The 26789-nt window shown below is 30.2% G+C and overlaps 1 protein-coding gene across 1 annotated transcript; it reads left to right on the plus strand.

Annotated features, from left to right (window-relative positions):
* On the plus strand, positions 1-22603 carry GlcT (ceramide glucosyltransferase). Its single transcript, XM_011059664.2, has 2 exons — positions 1-2431; positions 20380-22603. Exon 1 carries the CDS (start codon positions 1225-1227, stop codon positions 2419-2421), a length of 1197 nt encoding a protein of 398 aa, XP_011057966.1. The 5' UTR covers positions 1-1224; the 3' UTR covers positions 2422-2431; positions 20380-22603.
* The last annotated feature ends 4186 nt before the right edge of the window (positions 22604-26789 follow it).

Here is a 26789-nt window from a genome sequence, read left to right on the forward strand (position 1 = left end):
AATTATTCGTTATCCGACATCCAACTAACAGCAGAAACTGCTTAGTTGTAGAGTAATACGATAAAATTTTTTAAAAATAGTATTGGATGAATATAAGTTCGACTGTCGAAATTTTGAGTATTACGAGATATATTTGTCGCAAAACGCTCAAAAGTGGGCTTACTACAAGTTTGAGCGCGCAGAGCTGGGCTGGATTCTCCCTCACGCATTCCACGAATCGTTGCGTGCGTGCTGCTAATCCGAATCATCGACACGGAATATTTTTCTCTCGATAATTGAAAATAATCGAGAAGCGATATATACGTATCAAGTGTATATACATCAATACGAGAGAATGCGCGTCAGATATTAGTGAGTCATTCGTTACGAAATAAAGGTGCTGGTTTCTACGTACGGAAGAAAGATAAGAGAGGGGAGATAGTCGATGAGACATGTTATTGCGCGCGTCGCATCTGGTCACATCAAGAAGCATTCTGTGGTGAGACAGATCGTTTCGTTTCGCTTCCGAAAGTCTCTCTTTCTCACTTCCTCCTTCCTCTTTATCTCCTTCTCCACTCTTCCTTCTTTCTCTCTCTTGTTTGATTCGCGTGATACCAAGCGCGAAGAATAAGGTAACCAAGTTTGATTCGAGCGACCCAAGAACGTCAAGAGTTATGACGGTGCGCGATTTGCTAGTGTCGATAGAAAGGAAGAGTATCAATGATATGAAACGCGATTGCGGGGAATAGTGACGTATTTGAGGCGGTGAAATCTATAACGACAATGCGATCCAATCACGGTTTAATTATATCGTTCGCTTGTCGATGGAAGATGAAATCCCATCCTGAGCAAGAAGCAAGTTGCCTCAATACGGACGAATCGCGCAGTTGACGCGCTCGTTGGTGCGAGTCAAAGAGGTTATCGTAGTTTAAGCGAGCTGGAGTGGACCGGAGCGTGAATGTGTTGCAAGAGGCGAGCACGTTGCCGTCGTTGTCGTCGTCGTGGTCGTCGTCGCCGTCGCCGCCGTCGTACTATGAAAACGACAGTGATGCTCGATCAGTAGGGCGCGTCACTCGACCTGGGGCGAAGATTCTCGTGATGTGTCCGCACGAGGGTACTCGGTCGAGGCAAGAAATAGTGGAAAGAAAGCAGGACAAAAAGAAGGAAGGAGGTGCCGCCGGTTTGAACACGCCGGCACGCTAGATTGCGGTGGCCTAAAGCCCTCGCTCTCTTGCTCCTTGGAAAATGAACTCCATGTTATATACTCTCTACGGGTTCGCGATATTTTTCATGATATTCTGGTCGGGTATGTGGATGGTTCATGTGCTGGCATTAATTACCGGTCGTTGGAAGCTGCATCGGAAGATGAATCAGGCTCCGAGTTACGAGACACCGCTGCCAGGAGTGTCCGTGATAAAACCTCTGATGGGGGTTGACCCAAATCTATTCGGTAATCTCGAAACCTTCTTCACCATGGAGTATCCCCGATACGAGCTCCTGTTTTGTGTCGAGGATGACTCCGATCCCGTGCTGATGCTGGTGCGCAAGCTTGTCGAAAAGTATCCGGAAGTCGAGGCCACGCTCTTCGTTGGTGGTTGTAAAGTAGGGGTAAATCCAAAGATCAACAACATGCAGCCGGCATACGAGGCTGCCAAGTACGAACTCGTGTTGATCAGCGACAGTGGCATACGCATGAAGGAGGACACTCTACTAGATATGGTCCATCATATGACGGATAGAGTGGCTTTAGTTCATCAGATGCCATTTACCTGTGACCGCGAAGGTTTCGCCGCCGCGTACGAAAAGATCTTTTTCGGTACGGTGCAGTCACGAATGTATCTAGCTGCAGATATGCTCAGGATAAACTGTCATACCGGTATGTCAGCACTCCTGAAAAAATTCACATTGGACGAGGTCGGTGGTCTAAAAGCGTTCGGCATCTATCTTGCAGAGGATTTTTTTTACGCGAAATCGTTGACTGACCGCGGCTGGCGCATCACCGTCTCCTCGCAGCCGGCGCTACAGAACAGTGGCCACTGCGCGGTCGATTCCTTCCAAGCGCGACTACGACGATGGGCTAAATTAAGGGTAGCAATGTTGCCTACCACCATTGTTCTCGAACCGTTGAGTGAGTGCCTCGTTCTGGGTGGGTTCGCTTCCTGGGCGGCCAGCGTCTTGTTCGAGTGGGATTCTTTAGTATTTTATTTGGTACACATACTTTTATGGTTTATGTTCGATTGGACGTTACTGTGTGTAGTGCAAAACGGTCCGCTGCCTTTTAACAAACTTGAGTTTGTATGTGGTTGGTTGCTCAGCGAAATCACAAGACCATACCTTTTCCTTCAGGCTGTCTTGGATCCTCTCATACAGTGGCGTTCACGTGTTTACAAGCTCAAATGGGGTGGCGTCGCGGAGGAAGTTAAGGCGAAAGTCAAATATTAAAAATTCATGCGTGAGTGTATACGTACATGCGTACGTGTCAGCTAGACATAGAAATAGAGCTAGTGTTTTTTTTTCTTTCTTTTTTACAACTGATAGCTCGTATGTATGTGAGGTGTTCTAATCATGAGATATTCTGATCTCTCTTTTAGTTAATCTTTTGATAAAATTGATAGTCTTTTAACTTATAATTGTAACAAATTAAAAATAAAAACAGGATATGCTAAGAAATTAAACAAGAATTAAGAAATTTTTGTTTTATACAAGAGAATTTGTCTTGAAAAAAATTGTCATTCCCTAAGGTATCAAAATATTGATAATTTAATAAGTTCTATTTAAAACTATACATATTATCAAAATTATATAAAAAATAAATATCTTTTTTCCTATTGATTTTTTTTTTTTTTAGGAAGTATGCTTTCAAATTCGATAAAATTTTTTAAATATTAGATTTGAAAGAGAAATATATATAATATAGACAAAGCTCTAATGTGTGATCTACAATGATAGCAGTAATGGATGAAATTGTAAAAGTAACAAATTGATCAATCACAGTTGAATGTGAGAAGAATAATCGACTGTGATTGATCAATTTTTTACTCTTACAGCCTCATCCATTACTGATACCATTGTAGACCACGCATTATATTGTGCATTTTTGAATTTTTAAATAACTGTCATTCGATAAACTGGAATTCTTCTATTGCATGCTCTTTCACTATACATTCGCTACATAATCAAGTGAGCATGCCTTAATTTGGAAAACATTCGAAAGGATACACAATGACATTTTAATTTTATATACTATTGAAATAAGAGTACAGATTGAAAAATTCCAGAATATGGGAAGCTCAATTCCGATCTTTTTGTAATAAGCTTTCTACAATAAGCCATAACCTAAGCTTTAAATCTTAAGCCATAAAAAATGGCCAATCACAGTCGAATGTAAGAAGAATAATCGTTTATGATCGGTCAATTTCTTACAGCTTAAGATTTAAAGATAAAGTTAAGACTTATTGTAAAAAACCCATTATAGAAAGATTTTACTGTTTTACAAATTAATGTTAAGAATACCTCGTTTTAGAATAGAATTTCTCGAATAAGAATTTGGATATACATTCTGCGATTTTCAAGTTATGATGTGTTTTTAAAAAACATTCAAATTTGTTTTTAATTTTTTAATGACAAATTTCTTTTATAAGAGTTGTTATTAAAAAGATGAATTTAATTCAACATTTTATATATAATATTATTAGCATAATAGATCTGTAAAATAAATAAAATAAAATTTTTTTGTATTTATTCTGAAATATGGCGGATTAATAAAAAATTGTCTAAACAATGTCCTTACATGAGGAATTCGAGCTTAGATTATTATTTCACTTGTAGAATAAATTTTTTAAATTTGTTAGGACAAAGAATTTCTCTTTCCACAACCAATCAACGCATTTGAAATTATTATATAATAAATAGAGTAATACTTTCTATATGTGCAAATCGATGCGTTTTAAATTTATTATGAAGACCAATTTGTTTAGCTTTATTGAATATACAACAAATAAGAGATAAAGCCTGTAATGGTCGCAGCTGGATCTTAGGTACTTAAATATTTCCATGTGAATACTACAGTCGTATGCAATACATGTAGTCACTTGAACTACACGCTGATTTGATTTTTCAGACTTAGAAACACAACTTAACTACTATGGTAATATCTCAAATTGATAAGCAATTTAATAATTTGATACTTAATCAGGCATCTTAGAAATTTCTTAGAAAGATCTTAATATGCTGAACAACTAAAAAGTAAATTAATTTATTACGAAAAATATTATCTCGGGAGTCGAATCCGGATCTCTTAGTGAGAGATCTTCCGTGTGAGCATCTTAAGTTTCGTCTAAACAAGTCGCAGCACGTAAATCACATTCATATTCGCACTTACGATAGCCAATCAGAAATACGGTAATGATACTAATGGTTGTTGCGAATGCGAATGCGAATGCGTTTTGCATGTTGCAATTTATCTAGACGGGGCTTTAAGCCTTTAGACCACCAAAGTAATAGAATTTTCGTACAGACTGCTGAGAGATTCAGGTTCGATTTCCGAGATAATATTTTTCGCAATAAATTTATGTACAGATTTTCAGCATGTTAAGATCTTTCTAATAGGATCCTTAATTAAGTATCAAATTATTAAATTGCTTGTTAATTTAATTTGATATTACTATAGTAGTTTAGTTGTCTCTAATGATGCGTTCGGTATTATTACTTCTGTCATTCCATCTTTATTGTTTATTAGACATAAAACAAGGATAGAATTACACAAATAGCGCTAATAGCGTCTCTCTGAACGCAACTTTCGTCTGAAAAATCAATTCGGCGCGCAGTTCAAATAACGTATATAGTATAATATGTAAATTCTGTAAATTCGTACGAGAATATTTAAACACTTAAGATTCAGCTTCAACTATTACAAGCTTTATCTTTTACTAACAAGTAATCAGCAAAGCTTAAATGGAATCAATAATTTAATCGATTTCTTGATGATTTCATATTATGTAAAATATAATAGAAAAACTCAATAAAGCCAATAAATGATATATTAAGATCATATAATGTGAATATCAATCAGTATTCACATAATATGATCTGAATATATCATTTATTAGTTTTATTGACTTTTTTAATTATAATTTACAAAATATGAAAAAAATCGACTAAATCATCGATTTTATTACGTTTTAAGTTTTGCTAATGACATTGCTAAATATAAATTTAAAAAATATTGAAATAAGATAGATATTTGTCAAATACATTTTTTATGTATATATAGTATATACACAACAGTGTATATACATCCCAAAACTACTAATATTTTAAATACATTCTTTGTAATATTTTAAGACGATTAATCTAATATGAAAATTTCGCTAGGAAAGTTTTCAATAGGAGAAGAATTTAAAAATTACGAATGACAGAGCTCGAATTTCGCGCGCTCAAGAATAGAAAGATGGTCGGTATGAACTGTGAAATGCTGATTTTTCTTATCATTAAAGGCATAAAGCTACCTTCACATCGACTAACTTGCCATCCCTAGCGCGAAATTTTAATCTTGTCATTCGTAATTTTTAAATTTTCGTAATTTTTTCATTTTCTGATTTAAAAACCATTATAGCTTCAACATTTTCATATTGGACTTATTGTCTTAAAATATTATAAAAAAAGTCTGTCTTTAAAGTATGTATCGTCAGTTTTGGGATACCGTGTATATATTTGATTATATATTATCAAATATATTATCAAATATACATATGGCGGATTATTCCCTTGATTTCACGTCAAATGGTCCACATTTTCTCGAAAACTATAATAAAACCAAATGTAATTTGTAGAGCAATATAGGATACCAAAATTTATGAAGCTTCTAGTTTCCGATGCAATATAGTTATTTCATGATTTCGTTTGTCCAATCTCCACTATTTTTTGAAAATAAAGTACAATGATCATTTTCAATGTAATTTTATATGTTGAATGTAAAATTAATAATGTTTGAATTGCGCGAAAGTAGCCAAAAAAAAAAATTGTCATTTTTCATAATTGTTTTCCCTTTGCAAATAAACATTTAGTTTCTACTAATATCCATTTTTAAAAGATGAAAATAGTTGTATCATTTTTGTAAGTTGTATTATTTTTAAAAACACTTTTTTATTAATACGACATTTTTATGAAATTATGTATTGCATAACTGTACACAGTGTTGGAACAGATCATTTAAAAGGTATCTAGGTATAAGTATAAGTATTGCGTGAAAAAAATATTTAGGTATAAGTACAGATACATTTTTTTATAATTACTAAGTATAGACATTAGTCAAGAAAGAAATATCCGAAAGTTAAGTACTTTTTAGATACTTAAAAAAAGAAAGAAAAGAAAAATGGAGAAGAGCAAAAAATAAAGAAAATAAGAAAAAAAAAAGATATAAACAGCGTAAAATATATTATGTTTTGTTTGTTTGTTTTAATACTTAATTATTTGTTTGTTTTAAAAGAATGTCTCGATGATGAAAAGTCAAAAACAACAAGCTGCGTATAGACTAATTTTATTTTATATAAATCTACTACTTGTGTAGGTACTAAAATAGTTGAATTTGGATAATGAAAATTGTAATTGTACGTACATACGTCATCGCGATGGATTATCGATAGCAACAGCGTGGCAAACTGGTCACGTGACGCTGTCTCCTCAGGAGATCACTCATATAATTTTTCCCCTAGAGTAACGTAAAAGATGAAAATTTTTTATCTACACACATACATACATAAAATTTTTCACTTTTCTCGATTCCGTCTTAAGAAAAAAATTATTTCGATTTGGTCTCAAACACCAAAGCTCTGTAGAGTTTATTATAGATGCAGGAAAAATCGCAATTCGTCATATTACAAATTGTTCTTCTCTAATCTGTGTATTCCTACATCCATAATTGATTCTATAGAGCTTTAGTGCTCGGAACCAAAGAAGACCGACGTCGCGTCATCAGTTTGCTATTCTCTTTCTAATTTTCTACGAGGTTCTTTAGTTGCCAATCACTAAATACTAGGAATTAAAATTATCTAGGTGCCCGGAAAAAATGTTTTATATAATTATATAATTTCATATTAGTTATATGTTGTGTAAAATTATGTAAAATTAAATATAATTACATATCAGGAATAAAAGATCGGGGACATCCTATATAGAATATGTATTCAAATATGAGCATGTTTCATATATAGGATGTCTCCGATCTACGAGATCATTTCTTATGAGGAGGTAGAGCGGACTGAACTAAATTGGAAAATCTTTTACAATTTTTGCTAATACTTCAGGAGACATTAATTTCTAAATATCATTAAATAAGCACGGCGCGGACTATCACTAAGTATACGCCCATTGGTCGCGATCGTTTATAAATGGTAAAGGACTTTTCGATTCAGTTCAGTTCGCTGAACCAGCTCGTGAGAGGCGATCCCGTAAGTCGGGGACACTGTATATAATTATATATAATTTTATATAACTAATATGAAATTACATAATTTTGTAAAACTTTTTCTCCCAGGTGGTGAAACAAATAAAAGCAAATATTTGTATAAAGTTAAGAATTAGAGAAGAAAGATGATTACAGTAATAAAAAATTAAGTTTCCAATATGACATAAAATAAAATGTATAAGTACCTTGTACTTATGTACCTAAAACTTAAAAGGTACCATACCAAAAAGTATTAGATACGAATATGGGTATCTCCGTCCGTAGGATCTAGGTAATATATTTAGGCCGTGATCCGATTCTTGCTGACAACGCTCACGAGCATCGTTTGTCTTCGTTTAACATTTGCCAAACAACAAGGATGAAATGATTTTTAAGCGTTGTGAGCGTGAATTAAACCGCGACCTTAGGTGCAACTAAACTATCTAGATATAATATCTAGATACTTTTACCTAAATACGTTCCAACATTAACTATATATCATTTATTAACACTGATTTTTAATAGTTTGTTATAAAAACAAAAAGCTAGCTTTCTGCATTTATATAAGGTTAAGTCTATCTTTGAATTACTTCTCAAAGCTAGTATTACTTTTTCTTCTTTATATCTTTTCAAGTTTTATTTGTTTATTGAAAATTATTTATGTTTCAATTTTTTGTAATTTAATTTTTATTCTTTTAATTAAAATCTTTTTTTGTTCAATCCAATTTTAATTTTTTATTATAATACAAACGCTTTTGTAATGCGCAAATTTTAATACTGAAAGTTATACCATTTAGAGTTGAAGAAGATCTCTTAATAATTAAATCTTTGTGTCCTACTGGTATAATGTATATTGTTTTTATATGTTAGGGCTTTTGCATTTTCAAATCGATTTCAAAGAGACCTTACTATTTTTTTATGTTCTTTATTACTGAAAAATAAAATTTTGGATAAACTTCCAAAAAATCAAATCCCTCCGATTTTGATAAAACTGCAAAGGTTCATTTTAGGTAAAAATAAAAGCCCTTAAAGAGATTTTTGGTGACTCCCAAAAAAGCTATTTTTTAAAATATATAATAGTAAAATGAATAAATATTCGCGTGGAAGTCGTGCGCCCCTAAAGAGGAGGGTAGGTGGGGTGGAAGTCGTTTCGCATTGAAAATTATTATGCCCCATAAGTAAGGGGTGTAAGGTATAATAGTATTTAATATTGTATATACTAGAAATAAGACAATATTTCTTAAATTTCTTTTATTAATAACTTTTAACGAATAACGAGCGTTGGATAAAACCTATTGAAGGTCGCTTAAGGTCATGAATTTGACAACATATGTCAAGATCAAAGGACTGGCTCCCTTGTATTGTAACCATAATTAATATTGTTAAAAATTGCTACATAGCATCAAAAACTGGAAGCTTCAACCTAAATTTTGATACCTATTGTACGTAGGACGCGCCTGCTGCACATTGGACGATGAGTGATATCCAGTAAGAGCTCTATTTTGTATTGTCACGTGAAAAAACAGAGCTTTCATTGGATATCGCCCATTGCTCATCATTTATTGTGTCGAGTGTGCAGTAAACATTACACGTAGTAAAAGACGATAACCAATTAGACGCTTCCAATTAAACTTTTCAGTTGTCTCTTGTCGCGTAATGGATTGACGCATTCTATGACATGAAAGTCATAGGGTATCTATAAATTATATTTAGTTTGCTAGATGGGAGGACAGCCTATTTAACGTGGAATGATCCATATACATAAAAAATAGAAAATTTCAAATATTATTCGCGAGAAAATAAACTTGGCCAAATTGATCCGTACAATATGTTGAGCATCAGCCAATAAAAGAAACGTTTAATATATATTTTCGTTAAGTATGCTCAATATAGTGCAATGCTTCTTATTTAGGCTATTTATTTATATGGTAAAACCTCTCTATTCTAGTATCTTCTTTTTAATATTCTCTTGTATATATTTTCTTGAAACACAATCTTCTATATAGATTCCTTCGATTATTAATCAAAATTTGATTGAAAAATTGATATTAAATGTTAGCAATAGGAACGGCTATATTTAAGGCCAAATATATCTATTGTTTAAATTGGCCTTGATTATTATCATCGATGAAGTATTACTAGAAATTCAGATTGAATTATTTAAGCATTAAAAATCTAGCTTTGAACGTTACGGCCATTACTTGTATCTCTTATTAAGTAATTAAGAGTAAAAAATTAATATAATACTAATTTTATGATTTATTAGAAAACATGTATACATATATATTTAAAACTCAATAATACATGATTTTTATTTCAAATTGTAATTTTAGTGCTACAGAGTTCGATTGTCGATAGAGATGATTATTGTAGAGAAAAAAGTGCAGTAATATATAAGATATTATACCCAATTAGCAGGTTGCTTACAGATTGCTGTCAATTTGCTTGAAACTGCTTTGCTTAAGTTGCTTTCAATATTTAAGAAAATGACTTTCGATTTTGCCTATTAGATTGTCGACTTTTATTGCTACTAATTCTTATGAGCAACTTGATGGTAACAGTTTCCGTCTAAAATCTTACTTCCATAAGTTGTCAGTAATCTGGCGGCATTTTAACTGAACGAGCGTTGTCGAACTCTCCAAACGTGAATGAAACGTGATCGAAGTCCTCGCAGGGTTGTCAAGTCTCGAGAAATTTTCCCGAGATTTAACGAAATTTGATGAATTGATAGGAAAACAGAATTTTAGTCGAAATCTACTGAAAATTTTAAACTTTTCCAATATTTAAGGAAAAAAATCAGGAAATAATTTTGTAAATACGAAAGAAAGTTACAACACAATTGTTATGAAATTATTATAAAATTATATGTTGTAGAGATTCTCTAATGAATTTCAACAGATTACTTGTCACGGTCGTCGGTCACCGGTTACCGCTCATATGTTTAACGAAACGTTAAAATTGACAAAGGTCAGATCGACGGAAAACAATAAGTCATAATAAATATAAAATATAAAGACAGTACATTCCTATTAAGTTGCTGATTTTAACGTATATGACGTATGCAACATATTTAACATATATAATGTCATAGATATAATAAATATAAGAATAGAAAATTATTGTAATAGTTTAAAACATAATTTAATACAAGAATTGAAGCGTCAAAACGAAAATCTAGAATATACAAAATTTAAACGCATCGAATTAACATTATGCTTAAAGTTATGTAGTAATTTATAATCATTGTAAAAGTTGCAAATATAATTAAATACAGGAATTAATGACCGAATAGTTACAAATATAAATTAATAAATGAATTGGTGAGTCAAAAAGAAAAACTAAACTACAAATCAAAATTTTTAAACGTCGCATTAATATTGTGAATAAAATTATAAGATAAATTTATTATTGCTTAGTTTTGATTTACCTTATAATTTTCAAGATCGAACGTTCGCGAAATCTAGTATGATTTAAGAAGATTGCCGATGAAGATTCCAAAAAGAATCGAAACTTTCAAAATTTCAAATAAAGATGATATCAACACATCGTATGGATTAACAAAATTATTTGTAAAAGATTTATTGCGCACCTCCAAGACCTCGCGCTGACTTAGCCAAGATTTAGAAGGGTTTTGTTATTTTAAGGAGAGAGAGTTCATGTTTAACATGAATTATTTATTTCTATTAAGTAAATGTGATCTCAATATAATGTGATATTACTTATTGATGTGATATTACTTTATCAAACTTGTTAAGAGTATATTTCTTTCTAAAAATGTTTATTTATGTCTAAAATTATATAATATTAAAAAATATTTTAATATATTTTAATTTGTTTTTAGTTATATAACTCACAACATTATATAAATAACGCATATTTGTGTATTTGTATTTATTATTGAAGTACTTTTATTATTAAAATAAAATAATTTTTTTACACTCCAGTTTGTATTATTTATTAAAATAAAAAAAAATTTGGGGAATTTTTTTCAGGAATTTTGTGATTTTGTCCTAGATTTTCATAAAATTTTCTATTTTTCAAGAATTTTTAGAAATTTCTTGTATTTTTTTTCCAAGAATTTCTGGGAAATTTTATTACAAAATCTATGGAAATTATTTTTTTCGACTTGGCAACCCTAAGTCCTCGGTAAGCGTAACAAGCGTACTTAAAGTATCATAACATTTTAAACTTTAAAGTATCAGGAAATATCATTTACTCGACAACATTAAAAAAAAATATATTATGCTTTCATTTTAGAACTCTTGGGGTTCATTTCAAAAAATTATTTCATTAGAACAGCTGAAAAATCTTTCAATGCTGCGTTTTTTATTCTTTGTCGTTTTTTAAAATCGAGAAATTTAACTCGATGTATCCTTCTGGTGGCGGTGCAGCATATTGCTCGACAACACTCCATTTCCATTCAACTGACAGAAATATGGAAGTAATAAATATTTTATGAAAACGATTTCCAACATTGTAGCAACATTTATGGCAATAAGTTTGCTACAGCGTTTCCGCTCGTTTGCGCAAACAATCATTGTCTGCATAATTCCTCTAGATTGCCCTAAATAAAATTATTATTGCCCTGGTGACAGCAACATGATGGTAATTGAAGAGAAATTTCTGCTAATCACCTATTTCTTTTCTTATACCAAAGAACGTTTTGTTATTTGAGATAATATTACAAGTATGCGCACTTATTTATGCATATTGTATACAAAATAATGAATGTATAAATAATATATTATCCAAATATTTGTGTTGATACTCGCAAATTTATATTAATTGTTGATTATGTTATCGTTCTTCAATTATCCTCAGACTCTCCGGGACGGCCCTATTGATAGTCACGAAAATTTTTTCAGGGCCGACCGTTTTGAGTATCTTTTCGATAACCAGAGAGAAATCTGAAAGTAATTATCCTGGCCTTTTTCGTGTATCAAATCCCATAGGATAATGTTCACGATTTTGTATTTCTTTTCCGTGCTATTAGGCACTTTCTGTGCTTATATAAATATGCTTCAAAGTTTAATTGTTCATCTTTGTCTAATAATCAGTATCACGGAAGAGAACCATAAAGTTGTGGATATTATCCTATAAGATTTGATATATGAAAAAAGTTGGGATATCCACTCTCTGGTTTCTCTCTAATTATATGCATGTTACGGTATGTCTGATACTAATAGTAACTAATAATAACAAAACTCAGGTATATACTGGATATTCAAAATAAAACGTTAGAAATTTTTATTTTGGAAACACGACATTGAGAAAAATTGTTCTCAGACAAAAGTTGTAGGGTTCAAAAAGATATATTTACTGATCTTATTAGTTTGATTGACATCGCCAAGGTCAGGTCAAGATCACATCGATTATTTTTAATGGAATACCTAATTTTTTATTCCAGTATCTAATAGTTAATATTGAGAGCTTTTCAAAATACTATAATGAAGTTATTTTTCATTGAGTACTTTTCGAGTTATAAGACTATTGAAAGTTACAGTACCGCCGGCATTACACAAGGTGTTCAAGCAATAGCTAATACCTCTTGAATGTTGTTCAAGATCATGTCCTGGATAACATTTATCAAGATCAAGGTCATTGAAGATTATTTCTCTTATTTTTATTTTTACACTAAAAATTTTTATATAAAAATGAAAATAGGAGCTATTCTGCTTATTATTTGTGAATTTCTCATAGAACCACGTTGAAAATATCTAATATGAGATTTTATACGGATGCCGACTGTTGTGGGAAATCCTTGTAAAGCTTAATAGGATAATGTTTTTATGAGGAAAATAATGATATTTGAAATGAGAATTCCTTTTGAAACTGTTCATATGCAAGCAAATCGGGTATGTGAAGTTAGCACCCCAACTATAGTACTCAGGAGTTCTGATTAGAGTTCCCGTTTCCTTTTGACGAGACAAAGAATTCTATATAATTTATAACAAGAGTTCCGCTTAATAATTATTTTTAAATAATTTTTAAAAAATGGGGTGCTAACTTCTCGAAAATCGAGATCGAATAGTTTATTAAAAAATATAGAGAACTCTTCATCTTGTTAAAAGGAAGCAGGAACTCTAATCAAAACTATTGTATCTAAAAATTGATTTTTAAAAAATTTTTAATTTTTTTTTTGATTTTTCAAAATTTTTTTTTATGCATCAGGAACTCTAGGTATTCACGAAATGAAGCTATTGAGCCACTCAGAACTATTCGATCTCGATTTTCGATGAGAAGTTAGCACCCCATTTTTTAAAAATTATTTAAAAATAATTATTAAGCGGAACTCTTGTTATAAATTATATAGAACTCTTTGTCTCGTCAAAAGGAAACGGGAACTCTAATCAGAACTCCTGAGTACTATAGTTGGGATGCTAACTTCACATACCCAAGCAAATCTGAGTTTTACGAATAAATATGAAAATTCAGTGCGGAATTATAGAAGCAATAGATATACATTTATCATAGAAGCAAATAGATTCAGTTTCTCCTTATTTGGTTTATTGTAAATTTCTCGTAGAAATTTATGTCGAAAACTATAGAAATTTCTCATAGAACTTGGTAGTAATTACAACAAGTACAAAATTTTTCATCTGTATTGAAAATAGATTTATCCGGTTTAATGCGGAACTGCTGTTTCATGTACCAAGACATTCCTGATACCATTTTTTTTATATGATTAATAATAAGTATAGAGCTACGAGAAGGTTTTAATGTTGTGTTATTAAAAAACAAAAGTTTATTATAACAAACGTTTCGACCCCAATTGGATCATTCTCAATGTTAAACTTGATACAATTTAAAATCAACTACTCATTTGAAAGACAATAACTTGACGAAACATATGATAAAATTTAGATAACATTATAATGATATAATTATAATGATATATAAAATTTATTGGTGTGTCACTATCACTATCGTTATGGATGGTTGTGAGCATTATTCAATATATAAACGTGAAAACATAGATATAGCATTATTTGGATAAGAACGTGAAAATGTAGATACTTTACAATACTTGGTGGTCATCAACGGTTATCTTTATCTCTATAAAGTGACCTTAAAGACGCAAAGTTCTGTTCAGAATTACACACTTAAACTGATCAATGAACCAACTCTGAGTATAGATATGTTTTATATATACAATTTTAATTTTATATTTATATATGTTATTTTTATAACCTTTTATTATTAGATATACAATTTTCTATTTTATTTCTATAATCGTTTCTTTATAATTGTGAAATTTTGCGTATAAATTCAGAAAATTATCGTAGCTTGTGACAAACAGTTATTTTTGTAAATTGTTATTTATCAATATAATCTCTCTCTCTCTCTCTCTCTCTCTCTCTCTCTCTCTTTGTTAAATTATGTTTTTAGACTATACTTAGAGTTGGTTCATTGGTCAGTTTAAATGTGTAATTCTGAATCTTTGCGACTACGTCTTTAAAGTCACTGTATAAGATAACCATTGATGACCACCACACGTTGTAATGTATCTACATTATCACATTCTCTCTTCTCCGAATGATGCTGTATCTATGTTTTCATGTTTATATATTGAATAATGTTCACATCCATAATGATAATGGTACATACATAACGATGAATTTTATATCATTATAATTGTTGTCTAAATCTTATCATATGTTTCGTCAAGTTATTGTCTTTCAAATGAATAGTTAATTTTAAATTGTATCAAGTTTAATATTGAAAATGACCCAATTGGGGTCGAAACATTTATTATAATAAAAAACTTTTGTTTTTTAATAACACAGCATTAAGATCTGGCTTGACTCGTAGTCTTATACTTATTATTAATTTTAAATTATTTGAACCTTTTTTCTTATATTATATTTTTATATGATTTTATCTGACATTTTTAGCATGTATATATACGTATATATATATATATAAAACTAATAAATTATAAAATTAGCAGCACCATATATTATCGATTTTTTTTACTCTTAATCACTTAAATTTTAACGGTCACGCAACTTTCATAAAACCAACTTCAGTATTTTGTCAGTGCCGTAACTTAACCGTCGAAAGGTAATCGTTGCAATCGCCTTAACGGATTGAAATCGTTCTTATCTCTTAAGATAGTCTTCGCACAATACATGGTGGAAATATACAAGATTCCTTAATCCAAGTAGCATTCCCATGGATGTCGTCGTTCTATTCAACCAATGGGATATGTCCTCCAAAATGCACACGAAAGAGCACGATATAGCACGTCCATGTTCTTTTGGTTACATTGGTTTTTGTAGTTTGCTAGTTAATTCAATTTAATTTATTTGTGAAGTAAAATTATGCCATGGTGCAGTGCATCTAATTGTCAAAATAGATCTATTAATCCTGCAGCAAAAAAAAATTTTACGTTCCGAAAGCCTGAAATTCGACAATAGTGACTCAATGTGTGCCAATAATAGCAAATAATAAGTTAATAAATAAACTTAATATACTACAATAAACTATAATAAAAACAAATTATTATGTATAATTATTATCGCCCTTGTTGAAATGTAACGTCTGTTGAAGTGTCAAAGAAGTGTGAATGAAAAGTTTTAACATTTCTCAAACATTTCATCGATTCTATTGACTCTTAGTAGTTTTGAATATTCGTATATGCTTCTCCAAACGCTCTGTAAAGTGTGCCAAAAATACATCTGTCACATTTCCTACACAGTTAAAACTTTTTTTTTTCCATTAACGTTTTCCAAACGCTCCACAATATTCCGCAAAGAGTGGAGTGATACACTTCATTCATTGATATTTCATCTGTGCTTCCTAAACATTCCGAAAAGTTTGCGGAACCTTGATATATTGATACGTATCGCTAATTATAGCATTGATATATACAAATATAATAAAAAAATATCGATAAAATATAAACAATATTGATAAAAAGATTGAAATTTTTATGTAAAGTTATAAAAGTATATTACAAAGTTAAAAATGCTATAATAGTTATATTTATATTTAGATCGATGTTATTCAAAATGTTTCACAAAGGGAAAAATTATCAAGATTAATGGCGTTTTCGGCCCGATCGGATTTGTACTAATCTGGATTGAATTAATGACATTTCTTCTACTGATAGAGCGTGTAACGTCAATTAATAGCAAAGCATTTTCCAATCCAGGCTTAGTGCAAACGGTCGGGCTGAAAACGCCATAAGTTTCGATGACTACATAAGAAAGAAGAGAACAGAGCATCAATTCGCAAAAACAAACGAACCCAATATATGAATTTAAAGGACATGAAATCTTCATAGCTTGCATAACATAACTGAGACACTTTTATACGTATTAATACTTTATAAAATAATACCTTAAAGAATTCTTTAAAATAATAACTACAAGTCGGGAGTATGATTTTATTCTGTGAGCATGAATATGTCTACCGCCGGCTTGGTTATTTACTTAAATATGTACTTATTTTATTATAATATATATATTATAAAAAGATATTTTATGTATTAAGAAAGATATGTTTTTAAATTCGAGAAATTTAACTCTCTGTGTCCCTCTGGTGGCGGTGCATAATGCTCAACGACATTTCATTTACATTTGTTGTACAATTCAATTATGCTCCGTTTAAAAAAAATATTTATGTAATGGATATATTAAAAATTTTATGCAATGGATATGTTAAAAAAAAATATTTTATAAATACTAATCTTCGACTGAGAGCAAATTTAAAAATAATAATTATTGCAAATGTTGTAAAGTTAACCGATTTCGCGACTCATTTAAAATATTTCTCGCTCAAGAAAACAAACGTTCGGACGGAACAGGCATGGTTATAATTGTTAAATAACGTTTGGCCAGCTTTGCTAATAAAGAGTATTTACAATCTTACGTATCGAAGATCGATATAGAAATATTTCATATTGAAACTAAATATCACTGACAAAATTATCGATGCTTTTTATTGGTTATTGGATGGAAAAATATTGATATATCGATTATCGAGACTGTATTCGTTCATCCCTATTGCAAAGAATACGGAGCATTCAAATACGTTGCGTGTACACTTTCAGGATATAGAAATAAAATTTTTCTTTAAACGGAGCGTCATTGAGCTGTACAACAAACATAAACGAGATGTCGCTGAGCGGCACTACCAGAGGGACACAGCGAGTTAAATTTCTCGAATTTAAAAAATCATATAGAATGGGTTAAAAGACAGTAGCATTGAAAGATTTTTTAGTTGTGTTCGAATGAAATAATTTTTTTGAAGTGAGCCCCTAGGGCTCCAAAATGAAAGTATAATCCTTTTTTTTTAGATGTTTATCGAATAAATGAAATATATTTCAAAATATTATCATTTTCTTATCAAAAACCTCAATCGCATTTCATTCACGTTCGTCTAATAAGAACTCGACGATATTCTGTTTACTTTCTCTATACAGCTTAATAACGTTCTGTTTATATTAACGAACATTCTGCTCGTGCTTGCCGAAGAACTTATCTACGCTTTATTTAGATCTACGCTTTTTTTTAACATTTAGTTAATATTTCTTTTATGTTCTTTTGTGTTCCAATTTTCGCTTCTTATGGGTGCGTTATTCCCCCTCTTACTCTTCCTTTACACTCCAATTAACACTTTATTGACATTCACTTTATGTTTTATCTTCATTAGGAGAATTATGTGTCGCATTATTTGCGACACGTTTATAGTCATAACAATCGAAACTGTAACAATCAAAACATATGTAAAAGTCATCGATTACACGAAGAAGATATTACTTCGGAATGTGTAACAGATTTGATGACAAAAGTCAATTATCGCTTCGTTCGGCTTCATTATTTGCCATTGCAGCGACAAAGATGTAGTGTATGTAATGACAATTTTGCGCTAAGCTCCTTGCATTTTTGAGGTGGTATTTCATTGATCACCCCCATCACGCCGTATAGCCAGGATGAGCAATGCTTGTATATTTTCACTATAGGCAATTTTTAGTGATCGTTTGGTATAATATGTGTATTATGGTTAATATTGGTAGATGTTGGTAGGGATGGAGCTTATTCTGATAATCTGTATGTAATAATACAACTATTACACTAAAACTGTTCATTTTTTTATACGTACAAATATTCGATGCTTTTTTTATAAATAATTTCTTACTCGAACGTGATGTGTAATAGAAAAAACAGATAAAATAAGACATGAATTAAACGACTAGTTTCAGCTTTACTACTAATGACACAAGAATGTTCTGGTAAAGTTTGGTACACTTTGGTTGTTATACTTGAATCATGCCAAAAATCGCCTCATGGCATAATGTTCAAATAGTTGTCCGTAGTACTAAGATTTCAAGAGGCTGACAATATTGTCTAGGATTCAACGATTCCTCCGAATTCGAAGATTCAGAAACAGTTCGAGCAGTACGTCTCGGAACCAAAAGATTACTACTTTTTATGCTTCAAACGATTCGGTAATCCAAAAACTTCTCGAAATATCTGGCTTGAAGGCTCAAAAACCTCTGTTGGATAATGTTGTATGTAAATTTCGGGTTCTTCAACTTCACGAGCGATGCAATCGAGAAAAGGATATTGATTTTTTAAACTTGAGTCACGGACGATTATGGTATAGACAGATGATTACATAGCGAAATTTGGTTGATACTTAAATATTTTATTCAGACTACTTTGAATTAAGCGATGTCGTATTTCACGTCAGAACGAAAAGTGAACTCATGTTCTGTTTAGTAATGAAAGCCGGCTAATGTCATTGGTGACATTTATATTTCCGAATATCTGCAAATTCTCATGGTTATATTCCGAACTCGTTAATGTTTCTTCAAAACATATCTAGAACATTATATAATAAAATAATACTATATAATAAGATAATACGAAACATCTATTATTTAGAGAAACTTATTTTTGGGATATTCCTCGTATTATTACACGGATGCTTCATAGATGAGCATATATATTTAGGATACAATAATATTAAATCATAAATCGTGTAAAATTATATATTTTTTCTGTAACATAAATATCCCACATAAATATTCAATACAAATAACGATGGAATGCGGTTTTAAGTAAAAATCAAGTGTTACATTATATGTATGTTATATATATCTATGAATACCAGGGTAATAATAAATCATAAAATTAATGTGTTTTATTATAAGTTAATCACACATTTAAATTTTATCAATTATGCAAATTTCTATTAAATGTTTAATCTGTAATAGTATTTTTGTCATTACTATTGATAATAAAGTATTCTAATAATTTTCTTTAAAGATTGTTAAGTATTAACGTACAAAGTTTTTTTAAATTGTATTTATAATCGCGCTGTATAGTGAGTTGAGTACCGAAGTAAATTTTATAAAGTTTTTGTTTATATATATTTAATCAAAATTAAAAATTATATTTCAATGTATGATAGTAAATATCTAGTAAAATAAAAGAAAAATTATAAAATTATACGAGATATGTAAGATGTTAAGATTTGAGATTTTCAAAAATTAATTTTATATTCTTTCTTTGAGTATTTACTATATGCTATTAAAATTATTAATTTCTGTTTTCAATTTTTGTACACGCACATTGCACTTCTCTGTGTTTTTCTTAAATGTGGCAGCATGACTCACTTATGCGTTTCATCAAAATCTATTCGTAATAGTGATCTGGGTATTCTATGTAAAAGTTTGTGTTTTGGAACAACGTGAAGCTGTAAACTTAAATTCTCATTCTGCATTAATCACCTACAATATTCACTAAGTGATCTTATATGTAAAGTATGTAAAGTGAAAGAGTGAGTGGAAGATAGATCAGTATGTAACATTTTTATCTTTTATTGGAACAAAAATTGATACTGAAAAGATTCTAGAATAGAGAAAAGTTTTGCTACAATAATTCTATCAATATTTCTATGAAACTAGTCTAGATTAAATGTAGAGATACTGTTCTTTTTTGTAGCGATACTACATGGCTGCGTCTTCATCTTTCCATGCATCGTTATGGAAATTCATTCTACAATTAAAAAACGAATTGAGATTGATGCATGCGAATACATCATTTTCATTATGGACTTGGCAGTTAAATCGTCAGACACAGAATTTGGAAGAGCGTATTTTCTGTGACTAATCTTGAATCAGATCGTGGATAAGTATTCCCATTCTTTATATAGATTTGCACGATCAAAATTTCAATTTATTGCAAATTATATTCTGTATTATATATTTGATTTTTGTATAGATACGTATATACGGGTGGGACATTCTTTGTTAAATCGGCATCCAACATTCCAAAATTGTACTTGATGTAGAAAAACCATCTTGCACACAAATGTAGTTTCATGATAGCTTATGCTTGAAGCTACATTTGTGTGCAAGATAGTTTTTCTACGCCAAATACAATTTTAAAAGGATGGGTGGCCGATTTAAAAGAATGTCCCAGGTATAATTTTCGATGTATCCATCATTTACTTTTACTTATTGGATTGCAAGCAAAATACAAAATTGCTAGTGATCTAGTAAGATCTAGTTCTAAGTAAATTTATGTAACTTTTTTATGATAATAAAGTTTCACTGATTTATTAAAATTATATTATTATATTGCATTGTACTGAACTTGTAATTTAGAACCGATACATTTATACATATATAATGGATATCAATTGTCTGGACATCAACAATCTAAACAGCGATTCGTTTTAACACTCGATGTGCAAATAAAAATTTATTGTATGTTTACTTTCATGATGTTTACGTTGTACACTTATCAGCTAAAAGATTGCAACACTTTTATCAATAGGTTTTAAAATGCAACCCGCTCACCGAGCAATTAGTTCTTACTTATGGATCAGATAGCTCTATTTATATTTAACCACTCTAAATGCAAGACTAAGTTCCAAAATTCTTCAAAAAATAAGTCTTGCAATCTTTTAGCTAATGAGTGTACAGCTACAGAAAGATTGCAACACCTTTTTCGATAGATTTCGGAATTCAACCTTGTTCATAAATCGTAGAGCGATTGAACGTAATTGGTTAGATCCATGAATAAGAACCAATACTCAATGAGACTTTATTCCGAAATTCATCGAAAAAAAAGTATTGTAAACTTTCTGTGATATACTATACATGTTTAATGCGTCATTTACATTTTGTTTTTCTTCGTTTATTAAAAAAAATTTTTTTCTATGCTAATTCATAATGAGTATACTGATTTCTCGATTTGCCTTGATAATTGATATCTATATGTATTTACGATACATCTTTGTGATTTTTTTTAAAGACTTTTATAATGCGCTTCTTTTTGTGTCTATGAGTTAGCACATTAAATCTTACAGTTTTGATTCTTACTTTATTTTGAAAAAAGACTAAGAATTTTTCTTAATTTATAACAGATTCATTTTTTGTAGCTGAACTAGTGTACACTTTTGGAATTTAAAGTAAGATAGGTACACTTTTAGAACTTGAAGCGAAATATGTATATTTAATATTTGGCGAAAGCGAGAAAAAGTTTTAGTGCAGTCTAGTGCAAGAATAAAAAAACAGATTTAATAAGAGTTCTGCTCGGTGACAATGTGAAATCTATTATCTTTTGAATATCAATAAAAAATAGCATTCTATTAATTTTAAGTTTCAGATTATTATTAAGCAGAACTCTTATTACAAATAGGAAACTTTTAGTCTTTTCAAAATGAAACGGAAACTCTGATTAAAAATTATTTTTAATGTTTGGAGTGTTAATTTCACACATACCTTGTTTTTAGTGTAAGTGCGAAGTTTACTATGCCAGGTCAAATAAATAAGTTGCGTTAAGAAGACAACATTAATTGAAATTTGAATAATACATACATTAGAATAATAAGAATCCTATTTAAAATCTGCGCGAAATTTGTAAGTTGTCATTAAAACATCGAAAATGATAGACTTTGTATACATTGTTATAATGCTTTAGAATAAAGCAAAGCAATACATACCACGCTGAACATACTTATATTTAATTCAATTTTTTACGCCAAAGTTATTAATGATGTTATTATTTTTCCTGTATCGTACATACGAACCGATGTATTTATATATAAACGGTTTATTATTATTTTAAACGTACGATGTATCAATGAAAGTTCAACATTGACTAAAGAGATTGAATGGCTCAATTAATAGATATTTTGAATAAAACGATTCTAGAAGTACTTTTTTTCCTGCTTACAAATATATCGAGAGATTATACGGAATGGTATACGTAATTACAAGATTTGTTAGTTTTGCCTACATTGGACAGTCGTTAAATGGTTACATGAAATTTTAATGATTCTTTGTATATTCGATATATAATTATTAGGTGTTGGAATTAATTCGTAGCGTTTTTAATGAAAGAATGTTATTTATTTCACATGAGCATTAAAAAATACATTAATGAAAGTACTTCCCATCACTTGTAAAACGCTACGAATTAATTCCAACACCTAATATAATTATATATATCGAATAATATATCGATATATATATATAATTTTTTTGGACGCAATTGTGAGATTTAAATATTCTATCATTTTTTAAATTAAGTCATTTTTTAATTAATTTTATATTAGACAATAGTTTCATAGCAACTGTTTAACATTTCAGTTTAATTTCCGACTCGCAATTTAAGTATTCTGTTAAAGACATTTTTTATTAATGCTAAATGCTAAGAACATTATGTCGGTATCAGATTGCGGATTGATAATTAACGGTTGCCCGGTATTTCAGCCAATCATGATACAACGAATCTATCATTGACTGAAATAAAATTGAAAAATTATAATAGTTGAATACTGATAGGGCTTTACAGTAATACTGATCCACAGAATGAATTAAATGTATTCAGAGTTATTAAACAAATTAAAATATCTCAGTTTCTCAATCATTCACGGATTCGATTTGTTTTATATGATTTCGTGAAAGATATGATTGATAGATTGATGAATTTTAATCCTAAGACGATAAATCGTAAGCTTATCTATAATAATAAAGTCTGCAAAATCGAACGAAATATAAAAGATACGAAAGATCTAAATAAAAAATTTTGCGCGTTTTATTATTTTACTTCTTCTTTTTTTAAATAAAATATTTTGATTGGCATGCATTGCATTTTTATAAAGAATATTCTAAAAACTTTATCATGTGGGAATTTGGATAATAAATAATGTGACAGTTATTTTATCAGCTATACAAATTTTATATACTCATCTACTAACTGTAAGTGACGATAAAATGATATCGCATAGATAGCGATAGCGAAATACTGAGTTATTGATTACATTAATACTTTTAATCGAATTTAATAAGATCCATAGTTAAAATTAGCCAAACATCCTAAGTAGAAGAAAAGCGTTGAGAAACTATTGAAAAAACCGTAGTTGAGTAACAATTACAAATGCCCAAATTATAAGAAATGTTAAAAATAATGATTGATTAAAACTACTATATAAAATCATTTTAAAAGGTTTTTTGAACTTAAAATATTTTTATGTATAATTAATCCAGTTTTATTGTTATTGTAAAATAAATTTTATTAATTAGTATCATATGTGTACATTCTTAAATACATATGACAAAATAATTATAAAAGAAAGAAATTCCCTATATTCGGGGATAGAAATTCGACTTTATGTATTTTCTCCAAACACCTATCCAAACATAGTCCGTATCCAAGCATTGCTTGACTTTTATGATCGTATAGAATAGGGTTGCATATTAAACTTTCCGAAACTAGAACTTACCGGTAAATAATCCCGGACATTTCGTTTGAAATCCTGGATGTGCATATAAAAATGTGTGTAGGTTAGTAAAATTGATCAGAACAATAAACAAATAATTCTTTCACATCTACAATAATTGTTTATTAGTGCCATTAGTGGTACTAATTTAATATAAAAAATTGACTAATCATATATAGTAGATTATTCTTCTCACTTTCAACTGTGATTGATCAGTTTTTTACAGCTTAAGGATTACTAATTCTATTGTAAGGGCTGCCGCACAAACAAAATTTCTGTAACAATAACCATAAGACGTAAACTTAAGCCGATGAGCCAATCAAGATATTATTTTAGATCTTCGTAATCTTTGCTTTATGAATAAGTTTACTGCACAGATAATACAAGCGTGACTCAATCAATAAATCTCATCTGATTCATGTTGATTAAAACGTTCGATTCATAATTTTTGTATTTTGCAAAAGTTTAATATCACGGAATTCGATCTTGTGGCTCCGAAGTTGTATCTTACTTTTTAAATTTGCTTTTCCGATATCAAATAAAAGCTATCTTTATCTATCGTAGGATATCAAGCTTTACTATATCGATTGACACGTAAGTCGAGCGGCATGGTTTCAGTAAATAACTACGGCTATGACACGACGTGGATATGATACATATAATCTTGGCTTATGTAAAATCTTATAGAAAAGTTTATATAAAATTGAAACTAAACATATTTTAATGATAAAGATATCGAGAATTACTAAAAATTTTTATTTGCGTAAAACTTGGCATCATTAAGATCAAATATATTAATACCGGCTGCATGCTGCAGATCAGCTCGATGTTTGTCGCGCGTGACACGCGATGATGAGAACATCGGCAAAATTGTACGCTCATTGGATATGCGTAAAGGATTATAATTTATAATTATTAATTCTGTATCGGAATAAGATTTACGCAATCACTTAATAACTTCCCGCCTAACGATAAATTTATTTATGAAGTACTCGCGGACAGTTTATGTAACCTTACATATTTTCTCTGCTTTAATCGTATATTCTGCATCAAAAAGTTTTTATTCAAGTGTTTTATACCTTGCTATCATAATTAGTTTTCATAAATGAAATTCCTTTTTTGAAATCTAATTAAAATAAGCAATGGCTTTGTAGAAAAATCAAAATAAGAAGTTTAAATTTCTGTTCTAAACGTTCTATATATGTATAAAATAACAAAGAAAAAAGCATTTACACTAATCGGTTAATCTATACAGAGAGAGGACGATGATTTCAATAATATAAAAAAACATTGTCGATATTAATTAATATATTGATAAATATAAATTATATCAAAGCGAATAAAATTGTTTTAATATATTTGATAAATTTAAGCCATAAATCATTTATAATGATTATATTATATATACAGGATGTCTCTTAAGATGGGTCGGGGCCACATTGGGGGCGGAGAATGGATCAAAGAGAATAAAAAATTCTTATACTATTTAGAGATACTGGCTGTAGTTTTCGAATTAGAAAAGGAAACGTTTAAGCCAATATGCGATCAAGCCGCGCCACGCGAATTCGTAGGACGGCCCACTCGGCCGAAGCGCTACTTCCCCCTCCCTACGCGTCGCCGCCGCCGCCGCTCGAGTGTGGGTCGTCCTACGAATTCGCGCGGCGCGGCTTGATCGCATATTGGCTTAGACGTTTCCTTTTCTAATTCGAAAACTACAACCAGTATCTCTAAATAGTATAAGAATTTTTTATTCCCTTTGATCCATTCTCCGCTCCCAATGTGGCCCCGACTCATCTTAAGAGGCACCCTATACATATTAGGTGTTGGAATTAATTCGTAGCGTTTTTAATGAAAGAATGTTATTTATTTCACATGAGCATTAAAAAATACATTAATGAAAGTACTTCCCATCACTTGTAAAACGCTACGAATTAATTCCAACACCTAATATATATATTTGTTTTACATACAAATTTCCATGGGCGGGAAATTTTTTTCGGTGAAAGTTTTTAACCCAGGGATGTACCCTGCACCAATCAGAATGACTACCAAAAAAAAGAATTTTGGTACTATATAGTGAAAAGAACGTCACTGTACCAATTTTGTTATTGTGATTTACAACAATTGTTAACATTAATGAATTCCATTTGGATATTTTTACCATTTTTAATGTCCTTCGTATCTTTTTGAAGAGGAAAAATGTTACATTTTGTACATCATGTAACTTTTATTTATTTTTTTAAAGATTTTTTTTAAAGAAAGATAACATAACTATTTATTACAAGCAAAATGTTTAATTCTTTAGTATTGTTATTGTATGCTCGAACTAACAGAAGTATTCAAAATTATTTATATGGTCTTACAAAAAGAAAAAACTATTTTATGACAGCAAAAAACTCACACACAAAGTCAAAAGTAAAGTTGTAATGTTTTTATAATTAAAAATGAAAGAGAAATTTCGATAGGGTACATCGCTTAATTGGCCAATTCAAAATAAAATATTGGGTCATGTAAAAAGTATCCGCAGTTTTTTGTCACTAGATGTGTTGACCATCAACACCATCTAGTGACAAAAAACCGCGGATACTTTTTAGATGACCCAATATTTTCATTAGTAAAG

Source organism: Acromyrmex echinatior, chromosome 1 (assembly GCF_024713525.1).
Source record: "Acromyrmex echinatior isolate Ae372 chromosome 1, ASM2471352v2, whole genome shotgun sequence".
NCBI lineage: Eukaryota > Metazoa > Arthropoda > Insecta > Hymenoptera > Formicidae > Acromyrmex > Acromyrmex echinatior.

Bases quoted from the DNA above. Each gene is read 5' to 3' on its own strand.
- GlcT (XM_011059664.2), top strand. From the start codon at position 1,225: ATGAACTCCATGTTATATACTCTCTACGGGTTCGCGATATTTTTCATG.